At 33.9% G+C, this 24,455-nt stretch overlaps 4 protein-coding genes across 12 annotated transcripts in view; 2 read left to right on the top strand and 2 right to left on the bottom strand.

Annotated features, from left to right (window-relative positions):
* Positions 1 to 4,629, top strand: part of LOC107223960 (unconventional myosin-Va) — a 28,903-nt gene extending 24,274 nt beyond the window's left edge. For both annotated transcript variants that reach the window (XM_046730558.1, XM_015663842.2), the window contains 2 exons: positions 1,070 to 1,352; positions 2,167 to 4,629. In XM_046730558.1, coding sequence (XP_046586514.1) covers positions 1,070 to 1,352; positions 2,167 to 2,286 — 403 coding nt within the window. In that variant the 3' untranslated portion in view covers positions 2,287 to 4,629. The remainder of the gene's footprint in view (positions 1 to 1,069; positions 1,353 to 2,166) is intronic.
* LOC107223944 (ATP-dependent DNA helicase Q5) lies at positions 3,973 to 13,182 on the bottom strand. Its single transcript, XM_015663817.2, has 14 exons — positions 12,879 to 13,182; positions 11,295 to 11,419; positions 11,020 to 11,184; positions 10,298 to 10,474; positions 10,021 to 10,200; positions 9,835 to 9,940; positions 9,625 to 9,736; positions 8,702 to 8,926; positions 8,431 to 8,622; positions 7,920 to 8,049; positions 7,644 to 7,733; positions 6,941 to 7,126; positions 5,859 to 6,816; positions 3,973 to 4,902 (listed from the first exon to the last, which is right to left on the bottom strand). Exons 1-14 carry the CDS (start codon positions 12,976 to 12,978, stop codon positions 4,844 to 4,846), a joined length of 2,805 nt encoding a protein of 934 aa, XP_015519303.2. The 5' UTR covers positions 12,979 to 13,182; the 3' UTR covers positions 3,973 to 4,843.
* A 1,028-nt stretch (positions 13,183 to 14,210) lies between these two features.
* Positions 14,211 to 24,455, bottom strand: part of LOC107223943 — a 14,119-nt gene continuing 3,874 nt past the window's right edge. Inside the window, exons 1-6 of one of the 2 annotated variants that reach the window (XM_046733109.1) lie at positions 17,141 to 17,325; positions 16,839 to 17,023; positions 16,670 to 16,727; positions 16,112 to 16,583; positions 15,181 to 15,348; positions 14,211 to 14,694 (exon numbers count right to left, since the gene is read on the bottom strand). In XM_046733109.1, the coding sequence (XP_046589065.1) occupies positions 14,556 to 14,694; positions 15,181 to 15,348; positions 16,112 to 16,583; positions 16,670 to 16,727; positions 16,839 to 17,023; positions 17,141 to 17,150 (1,032 nt within the window). In that variant the 5' untranslated portion in view covers positions 17,151 to 17,325 and the 3' untranslated portion in view covers positions 14,211 to 14,555. Of the gene's footprint in view, positions 14,695 to 15,180; positions 15,349 to 16,111; positions 16,584 to 16,669; positions 16,728 to 16,838; positions 17,024 to 17,140; positions 17,326 to 24,455 lie in introns of those variants that run through there. The other variant, XM_046733110.1, reaches the window with a different exon arrangement.
* LOC107223961 (oxysterol-binding protein-related protein 8) overlaps positions 17,973 to 24,455 on the top strand; it is a 26,426-nt gene continuing 19,943 nt past the window's right edge. For 2 of the 7 annotated variants that reach the window (XM_046733099.1, XM_015663846.2), the window contains exons 1-2: positions 17,975 to 18,358; positions 20,616 to 20,761. In XM_046733099.1, coding sequence (XP_046589055.1) covers positions 20,626 to 20,761 — 136 coding nt within the window. In that variant the 5' untranslated portion in view covers positions 17,975 to 18,358; positions 20,616 to 20,625. Of the gene's footprint in view, positions 18,359 to 20,615; positions 20,762 to 24,273; positions 24,402 to 24,455 lie in introns of those variants that run through there. The other 5 variants (XM_046733104.1, XM_046733103.1, XM_046733105.1 and 2 more) reach the window with 4 other exon arrangements.

Here is a 24,455-nt window from a genome sequence, read left to right as displayed (position 1 = left end):
TTCTGGGGCTTATCACAGGCCAAATCACCCAGCCCGTGACCCTCGCCACTAAATTTTTTCTTCAACTTCCCATTCCTCTATTTTCAGAAAAAAAAGAACGTAAAAGAAGTTATTGTAATCACTCCGAAAATGAATCGTTAAGTTATTCACTAGATCTCCAGGTTTCGAGATCTATAACATCAAGTCACGCCGTTTTCAAACCGATGTACATGCTTGTGGTCTTGATTGACTGCTGCTTTTCGCTATTTAAAACTGGTTAGATTTTGCATCTCATCAGTCCACGTATTTTCACGTTATTTGAATAACAATATTTGAAAAAAAAAATTTAATGAAATAACGTTTACTTAGCTCGAAATACAGCCGAGCAGAAAATTCGTAAGTTAGTCCATCAAGGTCAACCAGATTGAATAGTTGTTTTTGTATGCAAGTGTTAACCCTGAAAAATATAAAAACAGGCTTTTTAAAACCTTTTTTTTAGTTTTCAAATAGCATGAGCAATCTCAAAAACGATAGATTTTATTTTTGAGAAAATTAATAAAAATTTCCTTGTGTCGAATGACGATTTTAAAATGAATTCGGAAGTGGAATAGCATCTTTTCCAGAGAAATTAAAACTTTTCATGTCAAAAATTTCGACAGAATTAAAGGTACGGATTTTTTTTTTTTTTGCAGCATATTATTTATTTAATCTTCAATAATCCTAAAAAAACAAAAGTCGCGACAGAAGGATCCTATAACTCATTACATACGTCGAAATTATTGATATAAAAAGTTTGAATCCATGTGAGAAAAACAGAAAGAACTGGAATCCCCATCATCCCGTTTCGGTCTTAAAACCATCAAAAAATTTGTTTAAATTTTATTGAAGGTTAAATCATTATTGTTTCCGAGGTAGATGTTTCATAATTTGTTTAAACAAAAAAAAGTTTGTTGTGAATCATATATTTTGTTTCATAGATTTAGAGGACTGTTACATAGGGAAAAAGACAAGCAGAAAAACATCCAAATGGTTGAGATAATAGACTAGATGATTTATCATCGAATATTCCATATCCTTTTTTTGATTTTAGATATAACTTAAGCCACCTTGAGCAATGGGCAAGAGATCAGCGGCTATCACCAGCTGCTGAAGCACTCCAACCAATAATTCAAGCTGCGCAACTTCTGCAGGCCCGAAAAACTGATGAGGATGTTAACTCGATCTGTGAAATGTGTAACAAACTGACGGCCAATCAAGTGGTCAAGATTTTGAATCAATACACGCCAGCCGACGATTTCGAAACCAGAGTTCCGGTTTCGTTCATAAGAAAGGTGCAAATCAAACTTGAAGAACGCGGGGAAAAGAACGAACAGGTTTGTGAAATACTCAGTTTTTAGAATATGTCATTCATTGAATTCCCAGAATCTTCGCACCGTGTTTGCAGTTTTCCATGTAATCATTTAAAAAGAGCTGGAGGAGCGTTTTATTTCAAGACTAAGACTGTACGGGCAATCGATGAATCGAAATGCCGATTCATCTTTTTTCCGGTCAATCCTACTTTTTTCAATAATCGATTAATCGGCTCTTTCAGTTGCTCCTTTTTTCGATAAAGCGACAACAGAGAAACCAATTATTTGAAATCTACGGTGAATCGATTAATCCCTCAGCCCTAGTAAAAACAAATATATTTTAAACCATCATTCTTCAGTGTTTCGGAAAAAAAATTACGTCTTACATTCCTGAATCAAGACGTATTACAAAAGCTTTTTTGGTTGAGCCCTTATTTTTTAATTTTATCCTGTAATTCCTTCCTAAAATTTTCTTCGTGTTAGCCATATATTTTTAGAAGAAAAAATTGTTTCATTCGAACACGTGGTAATTTAAAAAATTTGATTCTTATTTTTATATTGGAAGCAAATTGTAATCCAAACACGCTTGGATTTCTAAAAACATTTTTGATTATAAGTCAATTGCAAATTAAACATTTCATGTCTGCGGTACTTTTTTCTTAGAATAAGATTGATGAAAAAAGTATTAAACTTCTGACGATTGTAAACGAGGCAAATGTTGAGAAATCTAGAATTAAAACAGGATCGGGGTAGGAAAATAACGTCAGGTATTTTGTAACAGGTATGTGTAAATCGACAATCCGATAACGTAGTAAATTTATTCTTTTTTCGTTTTCAGCTTTTAAAGGATCTGAATTTCACGTACGCTGTGACCTTCCCGTTCAATCCATCGAACATTCGCCTCGAAGACATCGAGGTTCCGGAAGTATTGCATTTACCAATGCTCAAGAAGATCTAAGCCACGTAAAAAAATCAGCTACACTTATAATTATGTAATTAAATGTATAATAAGGAATTTAGTTTTAAATAGATTAATTTATTTATGGAGAAAATCAGCGTACTAATGGCCTAAAAAATTAATCATTTTAATAATTGATAATATTACGCGTACCTCCTATTATTTCGTACTTATTAAAGTAGCTTCAAATTCTTGCAAAAAAATCCAAGCAAGGCAAAAATTACTCCGAGGCCATGATAATGTATATCATTTTACGCAAAATTAACCTCTTCTCGGCCATCGTTACATATTTGGAACGGACACGTGAAAAATTCGGCCGGGAAGAGGTTAATATAATTCGTACTATTCATTTAAGTAGCATATCTTTATGACAGAAAAAAAATTTGTCAGTTAAAGGCTTGTTGTCAAGTATTTTGAGCTTCGATATAGTGGTTGATTAAACTTATATATCAAATTCCATGCATTTTGACTTAGCGTGGGACGGTCACCATTTCCAATTATATTTCAACTTTAGTATATGCGTAGTACTCTCGAATGCGGATTACATTCCAAACATGGAATCCATTGAATTTCGAGCTTTTAGGCCACTTTTCAAAATCTGAAAAAAGTTACAGAAAATTTTCCGCAACATCCCAAAAATTGTGACACCTTGCAGAAACTCGCACTTTTCGTTGGCTTGGAAATTGTGAAAATCTGAAGAAAAATTTTCTAAGATTCTAGAGAAAATTGGTAAGATTTTAGAACTCTACCAAAGTGGTTTTTCCATTTCTTCAAATCTTTGTAGTTTCATAGAGCCTTCTCTAAAATCTACAACAATAAAGTTACTCACAACTGTAGCAAATAATTCGGAACTTCCAAGCTAATCAAGATACAACTTTCTTCAAGGTCTTGAAATTAATGTAATTTTGGGTACGATTTTTGGTAGTTTTTCAAATTTTTAAATGTGACCCAAAAATTTGAAATTACGTTTTCTAACTTCGGGACGGCAAGTGACCTCGAGAAACAAAAAAATACGGGTGATTGTATTCGAGATTACTACGATATATTGAAGTTACAACAAAATTGAAAGCAGTGACTGTTCGACGCCAGGTGAAATTGCATAGAATTCTCCATTTATTCTGGTTCTGTAAAAAGATATAAAATTTAAGAGTATATTAAAAATCGTTGATGACATTAGATTTGAGATCAGAGTCTATTATGCAGTGTATTCAAATTACTTTATAGTCTTACTGATTTCCTTAGTTTTTTAAGAATTAGAGATGTGTTTAGTAATTGAAAGGAAAGAAACAAGTAAGCAAAAAATGGAAGAGAAAACTAAAACAATAATTACATATATTACGTACAAACAAATAGATTATTTATTATGAAAAAATTGCCATTGTGTATGATCATGATGATGTTGATGATGATGTAAAAAGGAATCAGAGTATGTTGGTCGAGTCTAGATATCCGTGTTTTTAGCATTGAAGCTGGCGTAAACTGTATATTTTGTGATACGAGGATGATTTTTGTGGACTGAGGCCGCGATTAGGCCGATGAAAATGGTAAATAATTGAAGAGACGAATTACAAAAGGTTGTAAATGCCTGCAACCAGAAATTAAACAAGTACGAAGAAAAATACCTTGCTCCGCTGCACAGTTATTTATTAGTTGATTATTTGGTTATTTTTTTATTTTTTATTTTTAAATGGCACTGACAGCCTTTTCTAATTCTCTTCTTCGATTACTATACACTACTTGAATAGAATAATTTAATTCAACTTAATTCAATCACAGTACGCGCGGCTTATACCACACTCCTCAACTCTCCTCTCGCGATTCCTTGCCCCACTACCTGCCAACTAATGTTTCCTTCTCTTTCTCGTGCGCGCTGTGTCCATGGCTGTGTCTTTCTCTATCTCCACTATCAAAATAGCTACACGGGGCTTTGGTGAATGCCTACCGCAGAATGGGCGACTCGCTGTATATCACAATCAATACCCCTACACCCCTGAGTAGTGTAATATAACCCGCGTGTACTGTATACGTATGTACTATAATTTAGTGCCATTTTATATATTATTAATATTACTTTTATTAATATTACTATTGCAATAAGAGAAAAGATGGAATTACGTTTGTACGTCTACGACTTAATTTTTCGATTATTGTGTACGTAAATTATTAACTTGTGTTTGTTGATGATGATATGGATCATGATCATGATGATATCAGGCATTCCATTGTTCGCAGAGGGTTTGATACAATCCCATGAAGTTATTAATTCCATAGTATAATTGAATGATTATTTATTTCTTTGTAAATTGAATAAACAGTGCACTGTTTCAACCAGACGAAAACGTACAATTTTGCATATTGTTTTAAATAATAATTTATTATTTTACCTACAGAAAAACAATTACATATATCACAGTACTAGGTTGAAAATAAGCGGAAATTTATGTATTTCTTGATAGGAACTCGACTCGGGCAATTCATCTCTGATCAACTCACCTCTGATCAACTTTCACAACTCGTCTATGTATATAAAATTTTGGAATACTGATAAACGCAGACGCTATTTTCGACTGAGTTTTCTTATGTACTCCAACACAATCGCGTTAATCTCTCGTCGATCTGAAAAACAATAATGCGATTCAGTACACCAATGCATTTTACCCGGTAATCAGCTTTCTCAGTTCTTCTACTTCTTATGAACAAAATTAAAGCAGATCAGGAATTTCATGCGACAATAAACCTAGAGATGAGTCATTGATTCTTGAGAAAAGTTTCACTCCACAGACTGATTAAAAATTTTTTAAACTCAGTGTGAAATTAAGTTTAGGGTTTTTCGGAAAAATTATCATTTTCTCTAAAATCCTTAGATAAGATTAGATTTTGTTCCTTTACAATTTACAATTCTATAGATTATGCCTCGAATAATGAATTTCATTTCGCTGAGAATGTTTTCTTTTGTTTTTTCTGTCTATTGTCTAACGATTGTCTCAAATCTCTTGAATTATTCTGAAATTTTATTGAAATTCTCTGATTTCTCTGATGATTCTGAAAATACTGGCAGATTTTTCTGGAGGTATGTTATCACTCGAACAAAAATTCAGAATAAAATTAACCTCAGTTTTTCATAACAATCACGATTTTACCTGAAACACCTAAATTTTGTCTGTTCATTTTACAATTTCTTCGTTCAGATAATATTTAATTTTCCTGTGATTGTTATTTTTTTACGAGGCTGAAATTAGCAACCAGAATTAGCAGCCAAACTTTCTACTACTCGTTAGAACAAGATAGTGAAGTCCAGAAATCAAAATTTTGTCAAGCACCTTGAACCTGCATTGCATTTTTCTACTTCCCAAAGGTTAAATACGTTTGGCTGCTAGATCGGGCTGCTAGTTTCAGCTTCACATTTTTTATCTGTATCTTAATGATTTTCTGACGTTTTCTGAATTACCGTGAAATTTCACTGATATTCTCTGACCACTTCGAAAATATTCACTGCATATTTCAGTTTCTCAAGGTTTCAGAGACGAATAAATATATTTGTAATCCAATCCACTCTAATAATGTAAACTTACCATAAGTGCGATTACTTTTCAAATTCGTATGAATAATTTTCGCAATTGTTTTGAAGGTTTCTCTGTCCCGGATGAACTGATCTTTGTAATAAGGGTTCAGTGCGCTTTTGATCGATGAAAGTAGATCTTCGCAGTTTTTAGCATGACTCTCTCCTCTGCATTTATCCACTGAATGCTTATGAATCGCTGTTGATTTTCTGTGGGATTTCCGTCTTTCAGGCACATCGATGTCCGATACTTTTTCTGTCGATACAGACGTGCTTTTGCTTACTGCATTTGGCCCTGAAAACCTTGCCTTGTTTTCCAATTTTTGTACAACACTATCCGTAGATACAGAAACACTATTGGATGATGAACTGCTGTCTTTTACTTTGCCGTCAAAATTCCTGAAATTACTTTTACAGTCATGCCTATCAATTTTTTGATCATTTAACGGTTTTCTACAATCAACATCGAGCACGTCGAGCTCATCTGTTTGATTTTTGGATAAATGCACGTTTTCTTCGACTATTTCATTAGTTTCCAATTTCATTTTCTTCGAACTGTTAGACGCCGAGTCAATTATTGATATTGCATCAGATTTTCGCTTTTTGCTAACATCCTTGTCACTCGTTTCACTGGAGTGATGAGTTTTCAAATCTTTGGTAATCTCCGAAGGAGTTTTAGATTCGTTTTCGTGTTTGATTTTCGACTCATCCACTTTTGGATCACTCAATTTGATCATGAAATCAGATATACTCGGATTTTTGTTAGACTTGTTCTTGTTGTCCAGTTGTTTGGAATTATTGTAAAGGTCTTTTGCAAGTACAAAGCCATTGGAGGAACGCAAAGCTTCTTGTTTGCCTAGTTTTGGTTTATTCGATACTTGGTAGGCTGAAATGTTAGTTGCATTTGGCTCATAGTGTTCCAAATTAGCGTCAAGTACCTGTGCACGGTTTGACGTTGTCAATGTACAAACCTAAATTCACAAACGAAGAAAGAGACCGATAAGTAGTGTTTCGTGACTTTGAAGTCAGTACGATGAAATAATAAAACTTAATTTGCAAGTGAAATAAAAGCGTTAAACTTTACAGAACACTTACCAATTTTGCAATGTTAACTTTGTAGACATTGACGGCAGTCGTGCGGCAAAAAATTGAATATTCAAGATTTTTCGCCAAGGAATTAATATCGTTTTCGCTGAGCGAAATCAACGCTTGGTGATTTTTAAAAAGTTTCCAATTTTTCATCAATTCTTCTGTCAATAACTTGTAAAAATTTTCCCGCAACTGCAAGAAGCATATGTGTGATCTTTTGAAACTTGTTTCCACAATTTTACTCTTCTCAAAAAGTTAAGAGAAACTTGTAGTGGTAAAAATTAATTTCAAAAACTTGCAGAAATTTCTACAAATACAATATCATTTTTTAACCGTTACTAATTTTTTCTGGTAAATATTTCATAAATTGGAAGCATGTTTAGAAACTTTGTAGATGTATCTAAATTTGTATGCAGAAAATCAGTTTCAAGAGATTTGTGGAAAGACTTATTGAAAATCTGTGAGAGTTTTTCATAATTTTACCTTCATTGGAAACATTCTTTTACAAATAAGTAGAGATTTTTTCAGCAGTATTTCTGAAAAATTGATTTCAACTTTTTTCTAAAAATATCTAATTTTTCTCAGAAGTACAAATGTTTTTCAGATTTGGGATACGAAATGAATTTCTAAAAGAATATAACTTTTTCCTTAAAATTGGCATTTCTGAAAATTTTTTCTCCAGAGTTGTTTTAATGGTTTAAAAGCTTACCTCAATTGTTAAGCCCTTCACTTTAACAGCAGTCGCATCAGCGGATTGGACATTTGATTTTAACAAAGTCAAAGTGCTCTGTTTTTTCGCCTTTATGAGATCAAAATTCATTATTCATAACTACTCACAAATAAGCATTGATATTAGAAGAATTTTACTTGAAGTATTTTCAAGAGAAAATTTCAAGTGTAAGTATTATCTTCAAGTAAGATTTTCTCATAATCACAACCACTACAAAGGTAATTTAACCCATTAACAGGATCATTATAGCTTTACCGTAACAGATTTTTGTTTCCCTCTACGCAAGGCAAATTGTTGCTGAATCAATTCTCTAGCTTCACGTTTCTCTTGCGCCGTGATTGCATCGCTGGATGTTCCATCACCATCGGAATCAGTATCTGCTTGGCTGTAGAAAATATTATCACTTCATAATTATCGCGGATTTCTTTGCAAACTGTGCTTATCAAGATGTTTCGAAAAAAGCAAAACTCCTAATACTTTTTGGGAAAACAGAGATTATATTTCGATAGCAGTATGTTCATAATCGTAAAATATCTCTTGCTACATTTTATCTATACAATCTCTTCTTCCCTTTTAATTCATTTTTATATCGGAAATACCACGATCTTAGGAAGCTGAAAATGGTATTGAAAGACTCTCTCAGTGTTTAAATACTCGCTTCATTGAATTCTTGCTTAGAAACTCGCACTGGCTATTTGCTCTAATGCTTGACAATAAAGTATTATGAAATAATATAATTTAGTAAAATCAACAATGCGCCACTTACAAGGTGTCGTACTTAGCAAGACCGAAACCATCGTTGGCCTGATTTGTCATTGGCTTTCGAACATTGGAACTGCAGTTTACGAACTGATCAATACGTTGCTCCACTATCTTTCGATTTTCACAGCAATCACATTGGCTTACACAAGCTGGTGGCTTGTCACCAAAATGTTTTGAAAACACAGCATGACGACATCTTAAAAATAAATTTACTGTCACAACTCTCATTGCGTTGATTGCGATAAAAAATGTATTCAAGTAGAGAGAGTTCTTACTTTGCCTCCGTGCAGTAAGAAACCATTTTTTCAAAGCTCTTCCACTTAGAAACTGCTAATTGAGTATTTTCGTCCTTGGCATTACGTAGGATGAAGCTGATCACGCCATTTTCAACTTTACTGAAATAAACCCGACAGAACGCCGGTTTTCCGTCTCTTCCCGCCCTTCCGGACTCCTGATAATAGCTGCCAACTGTTTGAGGAACCGTCCAATGCACAACGAACCTGTTAGTTGCAATTTTATACCACTTAAAAAGTTAGTAGACATAATGTCTCATGCATAAATGGGCCGTGCCATGTAGAAAAATCTCCAAAAATGTCATTTGCACCAATAATAGTGAAGTTAAACAAAACAACATCTCTAGTATGTAATAGAACTGAATATAAGGAAATTCGAATAACACATAACTAACATATCAACATTTTGATAAAAACTTTTATAATTAAAACATTCAAAGTTATTAAACGTTGCTATTTTTTAACAGATTTTAATGCTTTTGGGATCATTGTGCAGAGTGGCCAGATCCCCAAAAATTGTCTGGAAAACATTCAAGAAATCATGCATTATAGTATAGTTACAACATATGAACCCAAAAACATTAAAATCAGAACAAAAACATCAAAGTTTTATCATTTGGAACATTCTAATTATAAAATCTTTCCTCAAATTGTTAATATCTTAGGTTGCAATGATTGAATTTCCTCAGATTCATTTCTATTACATGGAAATGATGTAGTTTCACTCATGTTCACCATAATGAGCTCAAGTAACACTGCTGAAGATTTTCTTAACGCCTGTTTGTTTTTCGTTACTTTTGATTGAGTCATTACGGCCCATTCATCCTTAAAGCTACTTGTAGGGCTGTATTTGGATAGTAACTTTTCGATCTCTTGAAAATCGTTGTGTAATTCAAAAATTCAACCTGACAGATCCCTTGTCGACTCCCATTCCAAAACTGCAAGTTGCTGCGATAACTGGCACTTCTCCAACAGTCCACCTATTCTGAGTTGCATTACGGACTTTAGTTGTTAGTCCTGGAAATTTATATCGCCATAAAATCACAGTTTTTCACAAGGTTAGAAGAGAGTACAACCAACTTGCATTTGATCGGATATATTTTACTAGTCAGTACCTGCATGATAAGCCAAAGTTGTGATGCCCATTGAACTTAATTTCTCAGCCAAAAGTTCAGTGTCATCTTTCTTGCGGCAATAAATTATGCCGCAGTTTCTCTTTTCCTGAAATAATTAATATCAGCATGTTCAAAGAAAATCGATTTACTTTGTCCGTGATAATAAAATTCGAAACTCTGGCATACTTTTGGAACCGACTCATTCAACGGCCCTAATGCATCTATTATGAAGTTTTTCAAATGCACATATGGATTAGCCAAGGGCTCAATGAACCAGACGTCGTAATAAAGATTTTGGCGAAATACCGGAAGTGTAAAATTGAGTGGATCCTTCATTTTTAACGTTCTAAATATGTCTTCAACAACCTGGAATAATTTATAATATCAATGGAATTTCATGTACCTCAAGTTTCATACTTTTTTAATCTTGAGTACAAGAAGTAAATCATTTGCACAGCGTTACCTCTTTGTCAGCCGTTGCTGTTAGAGCTATCATGGGAATATTGGAACATATTTCTCTGTATCGTCCCAATTGCCTATAAGCGGGTCGAAAATCGTGACCCCACTGACTCAAACAGTGAGCTTCGTCAATCACGATGTATGAAATTACTTTAGAGTTTTGTAATTCCATTACCACATTCTGTAAGAAGATTCTATTACAAACGAAAAAAAAATGAAAAATACAAGCAGAATGGGTATTTTTTATACAACATATTTCAGCCCAAGAATTTGTATAACATGATGAAGATGATATTGATGAACAAAATATAAATCAATGTTTGATATAAAACAGTTTTTAATCAAAATCGTTCTTTAAGTTCGTTGAAAAACTTTTTTAAAGTTTAAAGCCAATATTCTACATATACATGAAATTTGAACGAATATAAAAAAATTACCATTTTCGAACATTAAAATAAATTTAAATATGCAATGTATTTGGCAATCACAAACAAAGAAAACGAAAAAGTCGCATAAATCTCATAAGTTTTCCAATTTGATTTTAGAAAACGAGCAATTTGCTGTAAAAAAATTGAGGTAATAATACATTCCATTTCGATGCAACAAAGATTATGAAGATTTGATTTTCAAGAAGATGAATAAGCTTAACGATAAAAAATGTAATCACAATGCAGTAGAACTCTTCTCGAATTATATCCGTTGCAATTGAAATACAAATAAAAGTACCTCAAATGTGCGTGTAGCACCCATTTCCGGTGTGATGTACAACATCTTGATTTTAGGTTTTTTAGACTGCAAATCTTTCAATATTGCAGCTTTTTCTTCCAGAGGCGTCTTGGAATTGAGACATTTAGCATTGATTTTCAAAGACTGTAAAATGTCGACTTGATTCTGTATTGCAAGAAAAAAAATAAAAATCTCGAATGAAACATTTGATCAGTATGTAGGAGTATCTGAAATATCTGTGATGTTGCAAAGTTAGAGGTGATAATAATATTCACCTTTATCAAAGCTATCAATGGAGAAAAGATTAGTGCAACTTTATTCTCCTGGAGAACTGCTGGCAGTTGAAAGCACAACGACTTTCCTGACCCTGTCGGCATACAGATGTACACATCTTTCTTCCCTAAAATAAAAAAAGTTTAGATTTCTCTTTGTTGAGGCGATTGAAGATTTACGATTTGTATGAAATCAACAATTCCATGATAAAACGCAACAAACGAGAATAGATAAAAAAACGAAGCGTGTCGACCACAAGGGATACAGGATAAATTTCCGAATTTTTATCTTTCAGTTTATTTAGTTACCGTAGAGATCTTCAAAGATCAGCTGAAATTTTTTTTAGCAATATTTATTCCCGTAATGGATATAGACTTTGAAACGATATAACAGATGTTCATCAACAATGACATTTGTGCGTTATAATCAAGCTGTAATGTAAGATTTTTTAGCTTCAAAAATGAGCCCAAAACATTTGAATCGTATAAAAAACATTTGCAGAGGTGTATCATTTTGAATTTTCTAATTATAAAAGGTTTCCTGAAATTTATTTATTGATTTCTGAAGTTGTTTAATGTGAGTTGCCTCAGATTCATTTGTCATACTGTAGGTGTATCATTTCATTCATGTTTACTAACATTGCTAGAGATTTTTTGAATGGTTATATCTTTTTTCCAAACTTTTCATTAAAATGGTAGGACCGATTCAAACTCAAAATACCATGTGTAGCACGGCTGCAATTATCGATTAAAAATATTACGAATATCATCACACTACAGATAAAGAATCATGTGATTTTCTCTATGGATTTTACAGGGTAAGAAGCGATTGACAATAACGAAACGCCCAAAAATTTAGCAAATAACCATGAAATTTATCAACCAAGATATGAAATTCGTTTCATGATTATGAACTCAAACTTTTTTCACGATTGTTAATCACACGATTTTTGTACAATTGTTGGAGATGAAAATTTATCAAAATTTTTTCAAACATCCAGGTTTTAAGTTTCCTTATTGAAAATTAATTATTTTTAAAAATTTAAATGGAAAACTCTAAAACTGAATACATAGGAAATAAAATTATAATTCAATGAAATTCATTTGTTGCAAACATCCATAAGTCACAGAATTTTCCAGTTTGTTCAACTTCAACGTTATCATAATTCTTGGTTTCACAACAATCCGTAAATTTTTAGTTTTTGTTTAATCACAGACATTATTCGCAAATCTTGTCTTGACAAAGACAAATGAAGCATCAATCGCTGTGAATATTGACACGCCAGTTACATTGGCCATCAAATTTCATGGTTTCAAGAAAAAGTCCTCGAAACATTCTTTGTGCACGCATTTTCATTGAAAACTGATGTCTGGTTTGACATATTATTCAAGTGATGTTTCAATTCAACCCATAGTGTCAATAAGATCAAATCTATGACATTGTTGGTCAAATTAACGTGAATTAATAGACATGAGGTGGTAAAAGTGCCACAGAAAAAATTTTCAAACTCAAGTGACAATAATGTAAACATTGTATAGAAATTTTCGCCGACGTTGAAAACGTATTTGGATGATCATAATACGTACTTTGGTAAACAGCAAGAGTTGCACGTTTTTGGGTGTCACTTTTAAAATCATCGTGACCGAATAATTTCTTAAGGCTATTTTTCAACAAAATTCCAGACATATCGATAACGTTAAAAATGTTTGATTTAGATTACATTAATAAGTATATAAGGCGCGAAATCGCGGTAGTGCTACATGGAGCATGGATTAGTACCATGGAATAAAAAATATAAGTGATGCCATAAATGTACGACTTTCTTGCTAAATTATTGTCACGTGGTATTGGTTTACTTCCTGTCGCTCTAGGACATGGTCTTACATACAGTTACATATAGGCTGGAAACTCTAGTGGTGGGGGCTGAACGCTTAAGAAATATTCATCGCTAGAGGCGGGGCGGTAGAGTAAGGTTGTTTGGGAAAGAGATAGATACAGGTGTATCATCTCTGTCTGACCGTATTATCGATTCAAATGAATTGGAATAAAATTTTATGAAAATTTAGAGGTTGCGTTTGCGAACATTACCTTACGACCCGTGCTTACGACAGTGCGAACTACCGGCAGCGACGAAAAACAAAAAATGCAGCGTGAGCGTATTTCCCCCACTACGCAAATTTCGATGAGTTTCAGGACCTGTATGTAAGACCGTGCTCTAGGATGTGCTTCATACAGCTCTTCATAGGTAACTCTAGGGTACGTCATAGACTTATAGAGAGAGACTGTGACTGCGCGCACTGTGCTCCGAGCTGGAGCCGTGAGAAGACAGAGGGAACGAGCGCTGCAGGCATTTTTCTCACTCTAATCGTTGACTTGGAGGGTCCGTGCTTGAAGGCATCTTAGCTGTAAAGTGGGGCAAACCCCTTTTTCGAACTGCAGATAGAGCTAAACAGCCTGTGTCGATCGTTTTCCTTATATCTAAGCTATTTTGCAAAAGGTGATTACAGCAAAATTCCTGTGTCATTGTCAACATTTTATTATATTAAAAATCCATATGATAGTCGTTATATTACAATAAATATCAGTAATCTCTAGTTAAGAAAATGCTGTAGTCAGTCTTTATTGACTGACAGCTAGTTTTGCGAAATTTTGTGGACTACCGCGAAAAAGCGATACGAAATAGATTAATCTGATTATTTATGAAAAATAGATTCGAGCTAGCAGCGAAAGCGTCACTGAAATCGATAAAAAAAATGCTTATTTTGATTCGCGAAATGTAGGCGTGTCAATTGTCTTGACTATTATCCGGTAAAATTGCGTTGGCTACAGCTTTTTTCCATCAGTTATATGTAGGACTGGATAAAAGTCAACATAGGTGACACCCCCGCATTTCACGATGTAAAAGAAATCAATTTTAACCGATTTTAGTGAATTTCAGGTACTAGTTTCATTTTGATGGATCTATTTTATATCGCTGTTGTAGGATCATTTTTGTAAAATTTCAAAAAATGATAGCAACGTCTTAAAATAAATATAACTAGCACCGTTTGCATCGTTATTTTGATCGATAAAAGCCCGAAATAAATCTTATTATTTGCAGAATTTATTTTGAGCTGACTAAACAATTTAGCATCGTCATTAAAACCTTCGAACCAGTATCGAAATTACTAAATATCGTCATTAATACCCCAGAACCATTGTCACCTTGGTATCCTCCAGAGCCCCATTGTTCCTTGATTGACAAACGTCGGATATTAAAATGCTCAATATGAACGCAAAGTCGTTTCATTCCTCCCTATTATCAACATGTCCTGAACATAAATTGGTAATGGAATAGTCAGAACACGACGCTGCACTAATTTCTTTATCATGCCTGGTATGTAAGTGCTGTGAAATTCCCACCTATAAATTAGAATTAATCATAATGAATACACAATGTTCTAAAATACTTACTTCCAGGGAAATTTTATTCTGAACTCGTTACAGGCCAACAGGGACTTTTCAAAATGAAGGGTAGTGAATACACTACCAAGTGGATAAAGTTCAAACTGTCTTATCTTGAGCAACACATTAAGCATCTAGTTTTTCAATAGTTTACACTAAATGTTTTTTCCATTTTCATGTTAAACGAAGCTCAACAAACCAAATATGCAAAGTGCAGTTGGGAAAGAGCTTCTGTTATGAATGTGTCTAAATCTTTTGAAATACATTACGTCACAAGTATAATAGATTCACCATATTGTAAAATCAACAATAAACAAATCAGAACTTTTAGAAGATAAAATTCAACATTCAAAAGTTTTATACAGGATGATGGCGCTGCCATACAAAGATGATTTGGGATTGGAAATTAAAAATGTGATGTACTCTAAAATGTTGTTTACTCACTTGCAAATGCCAGATTCTCCCTCCATTTCAGGAACTAACTCCGGACAGTCCCACACTTCAGAAGCAATATTAACAGCCAGCATCTCAGTTTTCGGGGCCTCAGTCCCAAAACATTTATCTATGTATTCCCCTCTTTGTTTTGATTCAGTAAAGTCTATACCTGTACTTCTGCAAGGGTAAATAATAAGCTTGAGCAATTGTGGGAAATTATTTTCATAAAATAATACAAATTTCTACGACTCGACGCACGATGTGAATTTATCAGAATGTGACAGTATCGCATCTCTTTTTAAAAATCTCTGATACATTCTATTAATTTCTAGAAAGTTTGTAGAAACATCACAATTCCATGCGCAAACTGAATTTCGGCAGATTTACGGATAAACCTTGATATTACCATAAAATTTCTGAACAGACATCATAATTCTAATGTTACTGAAAGTATACTTTTGCAGATATGTTTAAAACTTTACAATTCCATTTCAGAAAAATTATTTCAACTGTTTCTTGGAAATTTCTAAATAATGCAGTAATATCAAGAAAAATGCAGCAACTCTAGACCAGATATTTTTCAGGTTTATGATACATGATTAAGTTTAAATAACAAAATACGAATTTTCTCCAGAAATTGATTCGATTTACACCTCTATTTTGATTTGGTCAGAAATAGTCAGGAAGAAGAAAGTTCAGAGTTTTTAAGGTTATCAATGTAAGAAGAAGTTTGAAAAAATGCAAATTGTTTCCAAAACATCTTTAGATTTTGTTGAAATTCGAAATTAATAGATTAGTTTAAACCCATCCAGAAACAGTATAGAATTTTTGTCAGAACTATTCAAAAAAATAATACATTTCTGAGATTTTTTTACTAGGAAAGTCTGTTCATCACGAAAATGATCGTGAAATTGAAATGGAATCGAACAGCAGATCTTACCGAACTACAGGCTGCAACCCTGGATAGACAGGAGGAACAGATATATTTTCGCTGTTCATCGCTCCTTGCTGTTTCGCCCTAAGCAGCTTTATCAGCGATTTCAAATCTCTACCTGACAGTTTGCCAGGCTTTGTATTGGTATAGCCCAAGCCTTGCGCCATAGCCAGTAAATAATTTTTGCCCACATTTTTCTTCCCACTGAAGAAATATTTTTCTCCTTTACAAAAGGCAAAATATAAAGTTTCAACATTTTTGACTCGTCGACTTGTAGATCTTTTGCTTGATCGTAGCGTCAAAAAAGTTATCCCATTGTATGACGTAATTTGCACTTCCATATTCTGCACACTTCTCAAAAATTCTTTTGCAACTCTATCTCGAATTTCGCTGTCTGATTGAGAACCAGACATTGTCATGGTCTCGCCACGCAATTCGTGACATGTCCAAATTCTTTGATTCGAATGCCGACTCACCTCTGTGAAAAAAATTGAAATCTGACAGTTAATCATCAGATACCTTAACAGTTTGTGATATTTTTGTCACTTAATTTCAACGCTATACCTATCACTTCTAGGATTGATAGTCTATCTCTTAAGTCATTGTTTCCAATTCTTGCAGTCTATAAGAAAATATGTACATCAATTATTATTTTAAAGGCACAGAAATACTGATATTTGTAAAAATGTTAAAAATTAGTTCGATATTCTATTTCTGTAATATCCATACATACTGTTATAATTTGTTCGATGATGCTAATAGATGCACGAGTTGTAAAATTTTGATGATGCTTCATCAACAACGACCTCAACTTGTTCCACGTCAATTCAGGAAAAATGGGTAGCACTGCTAATTCTAATTCTTCAAACTTAAATCGTGCAATCAGTCGCTGCAGTTGACGACGCACGCTCTGCGAAGCTATAGTATCAAACCAATTATAGTTCATTAATTTCCTTTCGTGGAATAAACACCAACCGCATACCCATTATGAATAAAAATATCAAATAGTACCTAATTAAAGTTAACCTTACTTACTGCGCGACATTTCTTTCAAATAATTTCTTATTTTCTGTGAAATATCAGGCACAACACGTTAAAATACGCACAAATAGACAAGTAACATTCAAACCATTGAGACTACACAAGGAGCACATATTCAAATGGGTGAAGTGACAAACTTGTAGAGTAATCGTTTATATCAGGTTTATTTTTTGTACGAATTGGCGTCGCTAGTGTTCCCTTTGTACGAAAGAGTCACTGGCTACAGGGATGCTCAAGATCGACTAATCGATGATCTTGCAATGCGATTCGTAGAAGGTTTTTACAGGAAACACCAATGCCGTCTTATTTCAGGCAGCTATTTGTTTACATGGGTAACCGACAAGAACAACGAACCATTAAGGAATTTTATAATTGTTTTCAAATTCATAAATTTCCCAAATATCATCCAGTAGAAAAAACATGGAGCTACGAAACTGCTAGACTTCGCAAATTCCATAGACTTCTAATAACAACAGACCGGCGAGCGCGTTTACACTATCGGTTTATACACATAAAGGTAGTATCCCAGTGCTCACGTGCGTGACTGGCTGAAGGCAGAGCTAAAGATTAAAATCGAGCTTGAATTTTGTTCCGGACCGAAAATAAATTAGCCGGAAGTTTAAGACATCATTGAATATTACCACCACGCGTCGATTTTTCCTTATCGCGAGCGGTAAAAACTCCCTAGGAGCGAGACATAACCGAGCGACAATCCGGCAGAGCGGATGGGACGGAAAACAGTTCTGATCGAATATCGGAACCAGGTGGATCTCGATCGCAACAGAATTGCGCCGAACTCTCGTACCGACTGAACCGAATAACCAAACTGTCAGAGTGTCAGTCACTCCCCTGACGTCGTTAACGTCGCACGTGTAGTATTTATGATCCGTCCGGAGAACGCGCTACGTACGTAAATAATATCCATCCAAACAACAGATGAATTTAAATGTTCAATTTGGATACATTTAATGAATTTACGCGTGTAAACGAAATCCTAATTGAAGTGATTAGTTGATTATTAATCGTGTGCAACTAGTTATTCTAACGAAGAAAAAACGCTCGCTATTTTAATAACTGCCTGCCTGTACAGAACGCTGTTGCCAGATACGTAGTTTTTTTTTTCTTGCTCTACTTGTGTAATTTCGATATAAATATTCATTGTGAACATGAATACAAGCGAAAGGTGAACAGTGGATGCCATACCGGAACGCAGTAAGTGTTTAATTTCTTAACCAGTACAACGTGTGTGTTATTTCAGTTTTCAATTACCAGTTACAGAATGTAGTGCCGTAATATAGCAGAGTGTTGGTGTACCGCAGTGCGCACACCGCATTTCTACATATATATATGATACACGTAATGTATGGGCGCATGCTGGATACGGACGATGCGGACGAAGTGTACTTTTAGCGAGAGTCTGGTGTGCAAGTAACGTAAACTAGACGTTATTACATTTTGATATCGATGCCAGACGCTCGCGAAAAACCTAAAGCGTAACTCTGGGCGATATTTCTTCCCACATTTCAAGTTTCGTTTCCCTGTGCCGCACACACACTTTTTTTTTCACGTATTCAGCAGAGTGACGTAATACGTTCTACGCTTAGGAGGTGATTCTCTCTGCGCGTTATTTGAAATTGATTTTATTCGACGTCGCATGATCTCATTCACTCGGGAAACAATCATTTTCAACGGTCATTATAATTATACGTACGTGTTTCAGTTGGTTGATTGACCTCGATTCATTGATACAGTGACACATGCGTATTATGCCTACTGTGTATTATACACGCTTACTTGTAGTCAATAAAGCTATCAAAGTTAACAGCGCTCCTGTCAATGTGCGCTGTTTACGTTCAAAATATTGATTAATCACTATCTCGAAAGGGTGTGAATCTTCCCGTGAATTTATTCGCATTCAAATATACGTTTGTCCTCTATTATACTTTCATTTTCGCGTGCCGAAATTGATTTTTCGTCAGGACAATAATAAGCTGGTCATATATATTGTCAATGTAAGTTTGTTGGAATATCGAGAGGAATAAAATTCGCACTTGGTTTCACCACTGAAATTTATAGACGAAATTATTTGAACAAACTCCAAGAGGACAATTTGTAGCTACTGGTTGTTTCGTGTCAAATGGATGCATTGATTGATGACATGTAATTGACTAATTGAATCGGACATCAATATTTCGCAAGCCAACATGACGTCAATAGCGGTAAAAAATATTCAACTTTCCGATTTCGGCGTTATTTAGGCATCGTTTCGGCTCAAAGTTGGTATTTTGAAAACTTGTGTCGAAAATATGAACCGCGAAAAATACTAAATCTTTGAACTTTATTTACGTCGAAACGGCGTCGAACCCGTTTTAGACTCTGACTATTATTGGAATAATTATCAATTCAACAATATTGCTGTTAAATTTTCGTTATTGTGTAATTTATTCTTCTTTCGGTTTTGCCGATATTATTTTTTCTAGGTTACACGTTATCTAAGCAAAGTAATCCAACCAATATGTGATTATCTATTTTTGATAGTCAAATTCAGTACTCAAGATTCGTTTTTCCGTGTTTTCACCGCTGATTCCTCTCCAGTCTAGAAAATGAAGCTCAATGTTCGGCAAATAACAGACAGTAGTTATAATTCTGAAATTCGAATATGGCAGTAACTTTGTAAATTTCACATATATATTATATATCAGACTTCAAGGTCATGGATTTTACAAAAAACCATGTCTTTCGTCTTAAATATGGATCCCCTGATGTGCAGGTTCATCTAATGTACTTTCTCTAGTTGAATTTATATATTCGTAATTACTTCACTATTGCTCTGAAATAATCTATCTTTTCACATCGAATCTATAATCTCTCATTATTGAAACTTGATTCGACGCTGATGAAAATTAATATTTGACGCAAAGATATGAAAGGAGATTTAATTTCTTACGGCATTTCACTCATCCAATTACTAGCTGTATGAATAATTGTAACCGGAGTGAAGAGAAGCCTGTTAGATGAAATTACATATCACAAGCTCTATATTTAAGGTCAAGGAAAAGACCCTGGAAGTTTGAGCAGAACCAATAATCCGAAGATCTGATGCTCGCTTTGTTAGCTTCAGTTTTCATATCGCATGGATAGAATTCTGGAATTTGTTCTAACGCAAAGCTTGTATGATGCATAATTCAAGTCGTATGATAAATACACAACTATCCGATGCTGCTACTCTGTATTTAAAGGCGATCCGACGTAAAAATGACTGGGTCATATTCTGCTTGTCATTACTCGACTCTCCAGTAGTTATTACTGCTAACTACCATGTTCTGCATGATTTCAAATATTACATGCAATAGTTATTCACATCAGCGGATCAAATTGGATGTATTTACATCTCTAATGTGTATTCGTTAAATTGAACTAACAGCACAAAAATGTATGTATGTATATGTTTGTTTTTATTATATTGCAGTAATAAAAAAATGAGTTCACAACCAATCATGGTGCCTGGTGGAGAACGTCGAACACAATCTGAATCTTATTCTGTCTCAGTAGGAAATCCTTCTGAGCCATTCAAAACTATGACCCCACCTAACGTCAGTCGTTCGCTTAGCAGTCGTGAGTATTATAAGTGCGATTTAAACAGTAATTGGTGGTATTCTGTGTTGTCTATTTGAAAAATGTTTAATTCCCTTTAGAGATAAATGTTATCGCCATCTTATTTCATCTACTTACATATACGTGTTACATCTATTCCTATCTTAACACGCATGGATAAAAATTCAACGGTTGAGAAAGTAATTCCTGTTAATAGTTGAAGTTGAATTTCATACCATTTGCGACATTTAATTGAACAAAAAAGTCATTTGATTCGGAAGATTTAGAACTACTTGTCAAACAAATATTTTAGAGTTTTTCGGATTCAATGATCGGCATTCATTCAATTGCGGTCTTTGTTACATCGTATAACAACACTTGAAGTGCTTGATACTATAGCTCAACTTCTTACGAAGCGAATTCAATGCAAGTTTTGTCGTAGATATCAAACACTAAATTGAAAATATGTCTCGCTTCGCGTGCCTCTTGAATGTTTCATCTGCAAATCGTATCTCATTTTTGATAAGTAGATGCACGGTTTTTAATGTTACCTGAAATGTTTGTATATTTATACAAGTGATAGATTGTTGTCATTAAACGCCCAAGCACATATAGAACATGACAGGATTCTGCAGGCCAATTGCAATCGGCACTCCTTGGTGGAAAAATGTTTTTGTATATTTCTAAACAATTGTACCTGAAAACTTTTGACAAGAGTCTCGGATATTAGTCTGGTTACTTACACATTTAAACACTTACGGATATGGTACAAGGTTTTGTAAATGATTTCTGGTTTCCAATACAGAAGTGAAAATTCAGTATCAATTTTTTAGTCAGTAAAATTAAAACATCTTTCAACGAAAAAAAATCGATTGATAATAAAAATACATCTGAGATTGTAGAGGAGAATTTTGAAATAGATATCTTTTAAAAATTTCTGGAGCATTACAAAAACTCTGCTATATACGTGAAAATTTTGTAAAACACTGTGCCGGTATCTGATAATTGTGAAAACGTTCGAACCTTGTGAAAATAATAAGAATTTGCTAAAACTTGAGCAGAATTTCTTCTTTTTTTTTTTAAATATACAGAAGCATTTCTCAACCAAGGTTGTCATGACAAATTCATATATAGCTCTGATGTATTATTCAATCATCGATGTACTTAGTATAATTCATAAAAATCAATATTACTAGTGATTTTGTTACCTTTTCACTGTCTTATTTATCGAAACTCCGAGGCCAAATTAACCTGCTTCAAATCTTGCAGCTTCAAAATCTCCCAGATTAAATGTGCAGAGTTGAGAGCCAAATTTATTTTCCTACAATGTTACATTAGACCTGTCCTTAAGAAGGGCAAAATCGAATTTTTAACAAAATTTTGCAAAAAGGTAACGTAACTGTCAACATTTTCTGAGAATTTGCGATTTTTTAGCTGATAATTACGGCAGCGGTAAAAAGCCATAAAAAATCCCGAAAAACCAATGCTTTTCTTATGTGAAAAAGTAAGGCTTCCTAGGCGTGGGTAAACATCGAGGGAAATTTTTTTAAAAATTCGGACATTTTTTTTTTAATTATTTCGAACCAATTTGGGGGGTAGGACCATTAAAATTCGATTTTGCCCTTCTTAAGGACAGGTCTAATGTTACATGTTGCTTATAATTCCTAACCGTTGCTCTAACTACCCTTTGAATAATACATATCTCTCAATAGCTGCTTATTCACTGAGCAATTTTATTTGGCTTGTTATTCATACGTAATAAGAGAATTTATTATGAGTTATTCAAATATAAGAGCAGATTTCTAGCATCTCCTATATGTATATCTGAAAAAGATTTGAATGCTGTTAGCAGATAAAGTTATTTTCAAACATACAACGACAAAGTACAAATAATTCGAATTGACTGGATAAAATTGAGAGAATTCAAAATTCCTTGTAACAGAGTTGGTCAATGTTTTAGAAGCAGGCCACAATAGTTAATACATCAAGCGTATTCCTGTACCTTTTACCATCTGATTTAAAAACATTTTTAACTCTTGTGTTTTGAATCATATTTCTAAAATTTATTGTCGATTTGCTTCTTTCTTCATAAAATATGTAGTTTGGAGCACTTGTGTTACGTATATATAGACATGAGTATCAGGGTGTTACGACTGGAAGCAACGTTTTGTTTTCTCACTTCCACCTGGTAAACTTGTTTTATGAAAAAAATCCACGGCGAAGTATATTTCAATAACCTAATTTTAAAAGATCGCTCTTTGGAGTTGGAAGTTTTTTCATTTAAATAACATGTGTAAGATGTAGTCTTCTTTTCAAATTGTTGCTACTCAGTCACATTTGATGACGTGGGCTCGATCCTGGGAGCATTTTGTAGAGAATTAAATTCTCTAAAGAAGTGTCCGGTAAACAAGAATTCGTATCTCAAACGGTGCAAAGTTATGAGTCTCGAAATAAAATTTTATGTAAAAATTTATCCTTAACCGTCTTTGGTAGCTAAACTATTGACTTTGTTTCAAAAATTCAAATGGCAATTTTATAAAGAATTTCATTATCTTCAAAATACTTGTAGAATCATGCGCGTATCCTATCGTTAGACGTAGCTCAGTGATAAAAGTTAGAAAAAAAACTGGATCTTGCCCATGTTATTTACATGTGAAGATTTTATATTGCAGGAGCAACCTTTTATAATAACAATTAAAAAATATTTACGAGCGAGGACTTGTTTTTCTTGATGTGTATATGTTTTTCAGAGAGGAACTAAAAATAAAAGTTTTGCTTCCAAATGAAACGACTCAATGTGTATTAGGGTAAAAGGGTAAAAGGGCAAATGGTCATTTTTGAATTTCGACTCTTTCACATTCCGAATCTATTCCAAATAATTCAAATCTAATTCCCTAATTATTTCAGATTTTTATCTCAATTCATCCGTTCCGCCAGAGGCTTGATGTCCCCATTAAACCCTTTTCAAAGGAACAGTAAATCTACCAAATGGATTTCGATAAGATTTCATACAGAGAGGTATCTTGGGTCGCTGATTACGAATCTGGAGTACAAAGTTTGAAATTTAAAACGGTGGATCCAATATGGCGAACAAAAATCCCAAGAGTTCATTGGTATTGCCATATTGGCTCTGATATTTTAAATTAAAAAGTTTTGAGTCCAGCTTCGTAATCAGCGACCGAAGAAACGCCCCAAAATATCAAATCTCATCGAAATCCATTTGGCGAACTTGCTGTTCCTTTGAAAAGGGTTAAATGAGGAAATCAACCCTCTAGCAGCAGGGGTTAGACTTGAAATAAGAATCTGAAAATATTGGGGAATTATTTTTGAATGATTCGTATCCGATTTGGGAGGTGAGACAGTCGAAATTCAAAAATGACCTTTTTGAGGTGCATATATATTTTCTACAGTATGTTATGAGTGTTACTGTATTTGGCTGAAAGCTTGTAGTAGAATTGGCTAGTCCCTGAACAAATATCACTTTTTCTAACTTTTTTTTTTTTTGAGTTGAATATATTTTAGTGCAGTACGATATGGACCATACGATTCCGCTGAATGCCGAGCTCTAGCCAATCTCACGTTAAATTCTGGAATATCGAACGACGTTCGTCGTCTCCAAACTTTGTCTACAGAATAATATGAATATCATTCATTGGAAAAGGTACTAATCACCTCTTGTCACATAAAATGAGGTCCGCATATGGTCTATATAATT

Source organism: Neodiprion lecontei, chromosome 2 (assembly GCF_021901455.1).
Source record: "Neodiprion lecontei isolate iyNeoLeco1 chromosome 2, iyNeoLeco1.1, whole genome shotgun sequence".
Lineage (NCBI taxonomy): Eukaryota > Metazoa > Arthropoda > Insecta > Hymenoptera > Diprionidae > Neodiprion > Neodiprion lecontei.
The sequence above is the reverse complement of the archived record's forward strand: the minus strand, read 5'-3'. Positions and strand labels throughout refer to the sequence as shown.

Bases quoted from the DNA above. Each gene is read 5' to 3' on its own strand.
- LOC107223944 (XM_015663817.2), bottom strand. From the start codon at position 12,978: ATGTCTGGAATTTTGTTGAAAAATAGCCTTAAGAAATTATTCGGTCAC. The intron at 10,475-11,019 runs GTACTTTTATTT...ATCTTCTTACAG, and splicing joins GTGCTACACGCACATTTGAG to AATGTGGTAATGGAATTACA. The intron at 6,817-6,940 runs GTAAGTGTTCTG...TTGTGAATTTAG, and splicing joins AAGTTAACATTGCAAAATTG to GTTTGTACATTGACAACGTC.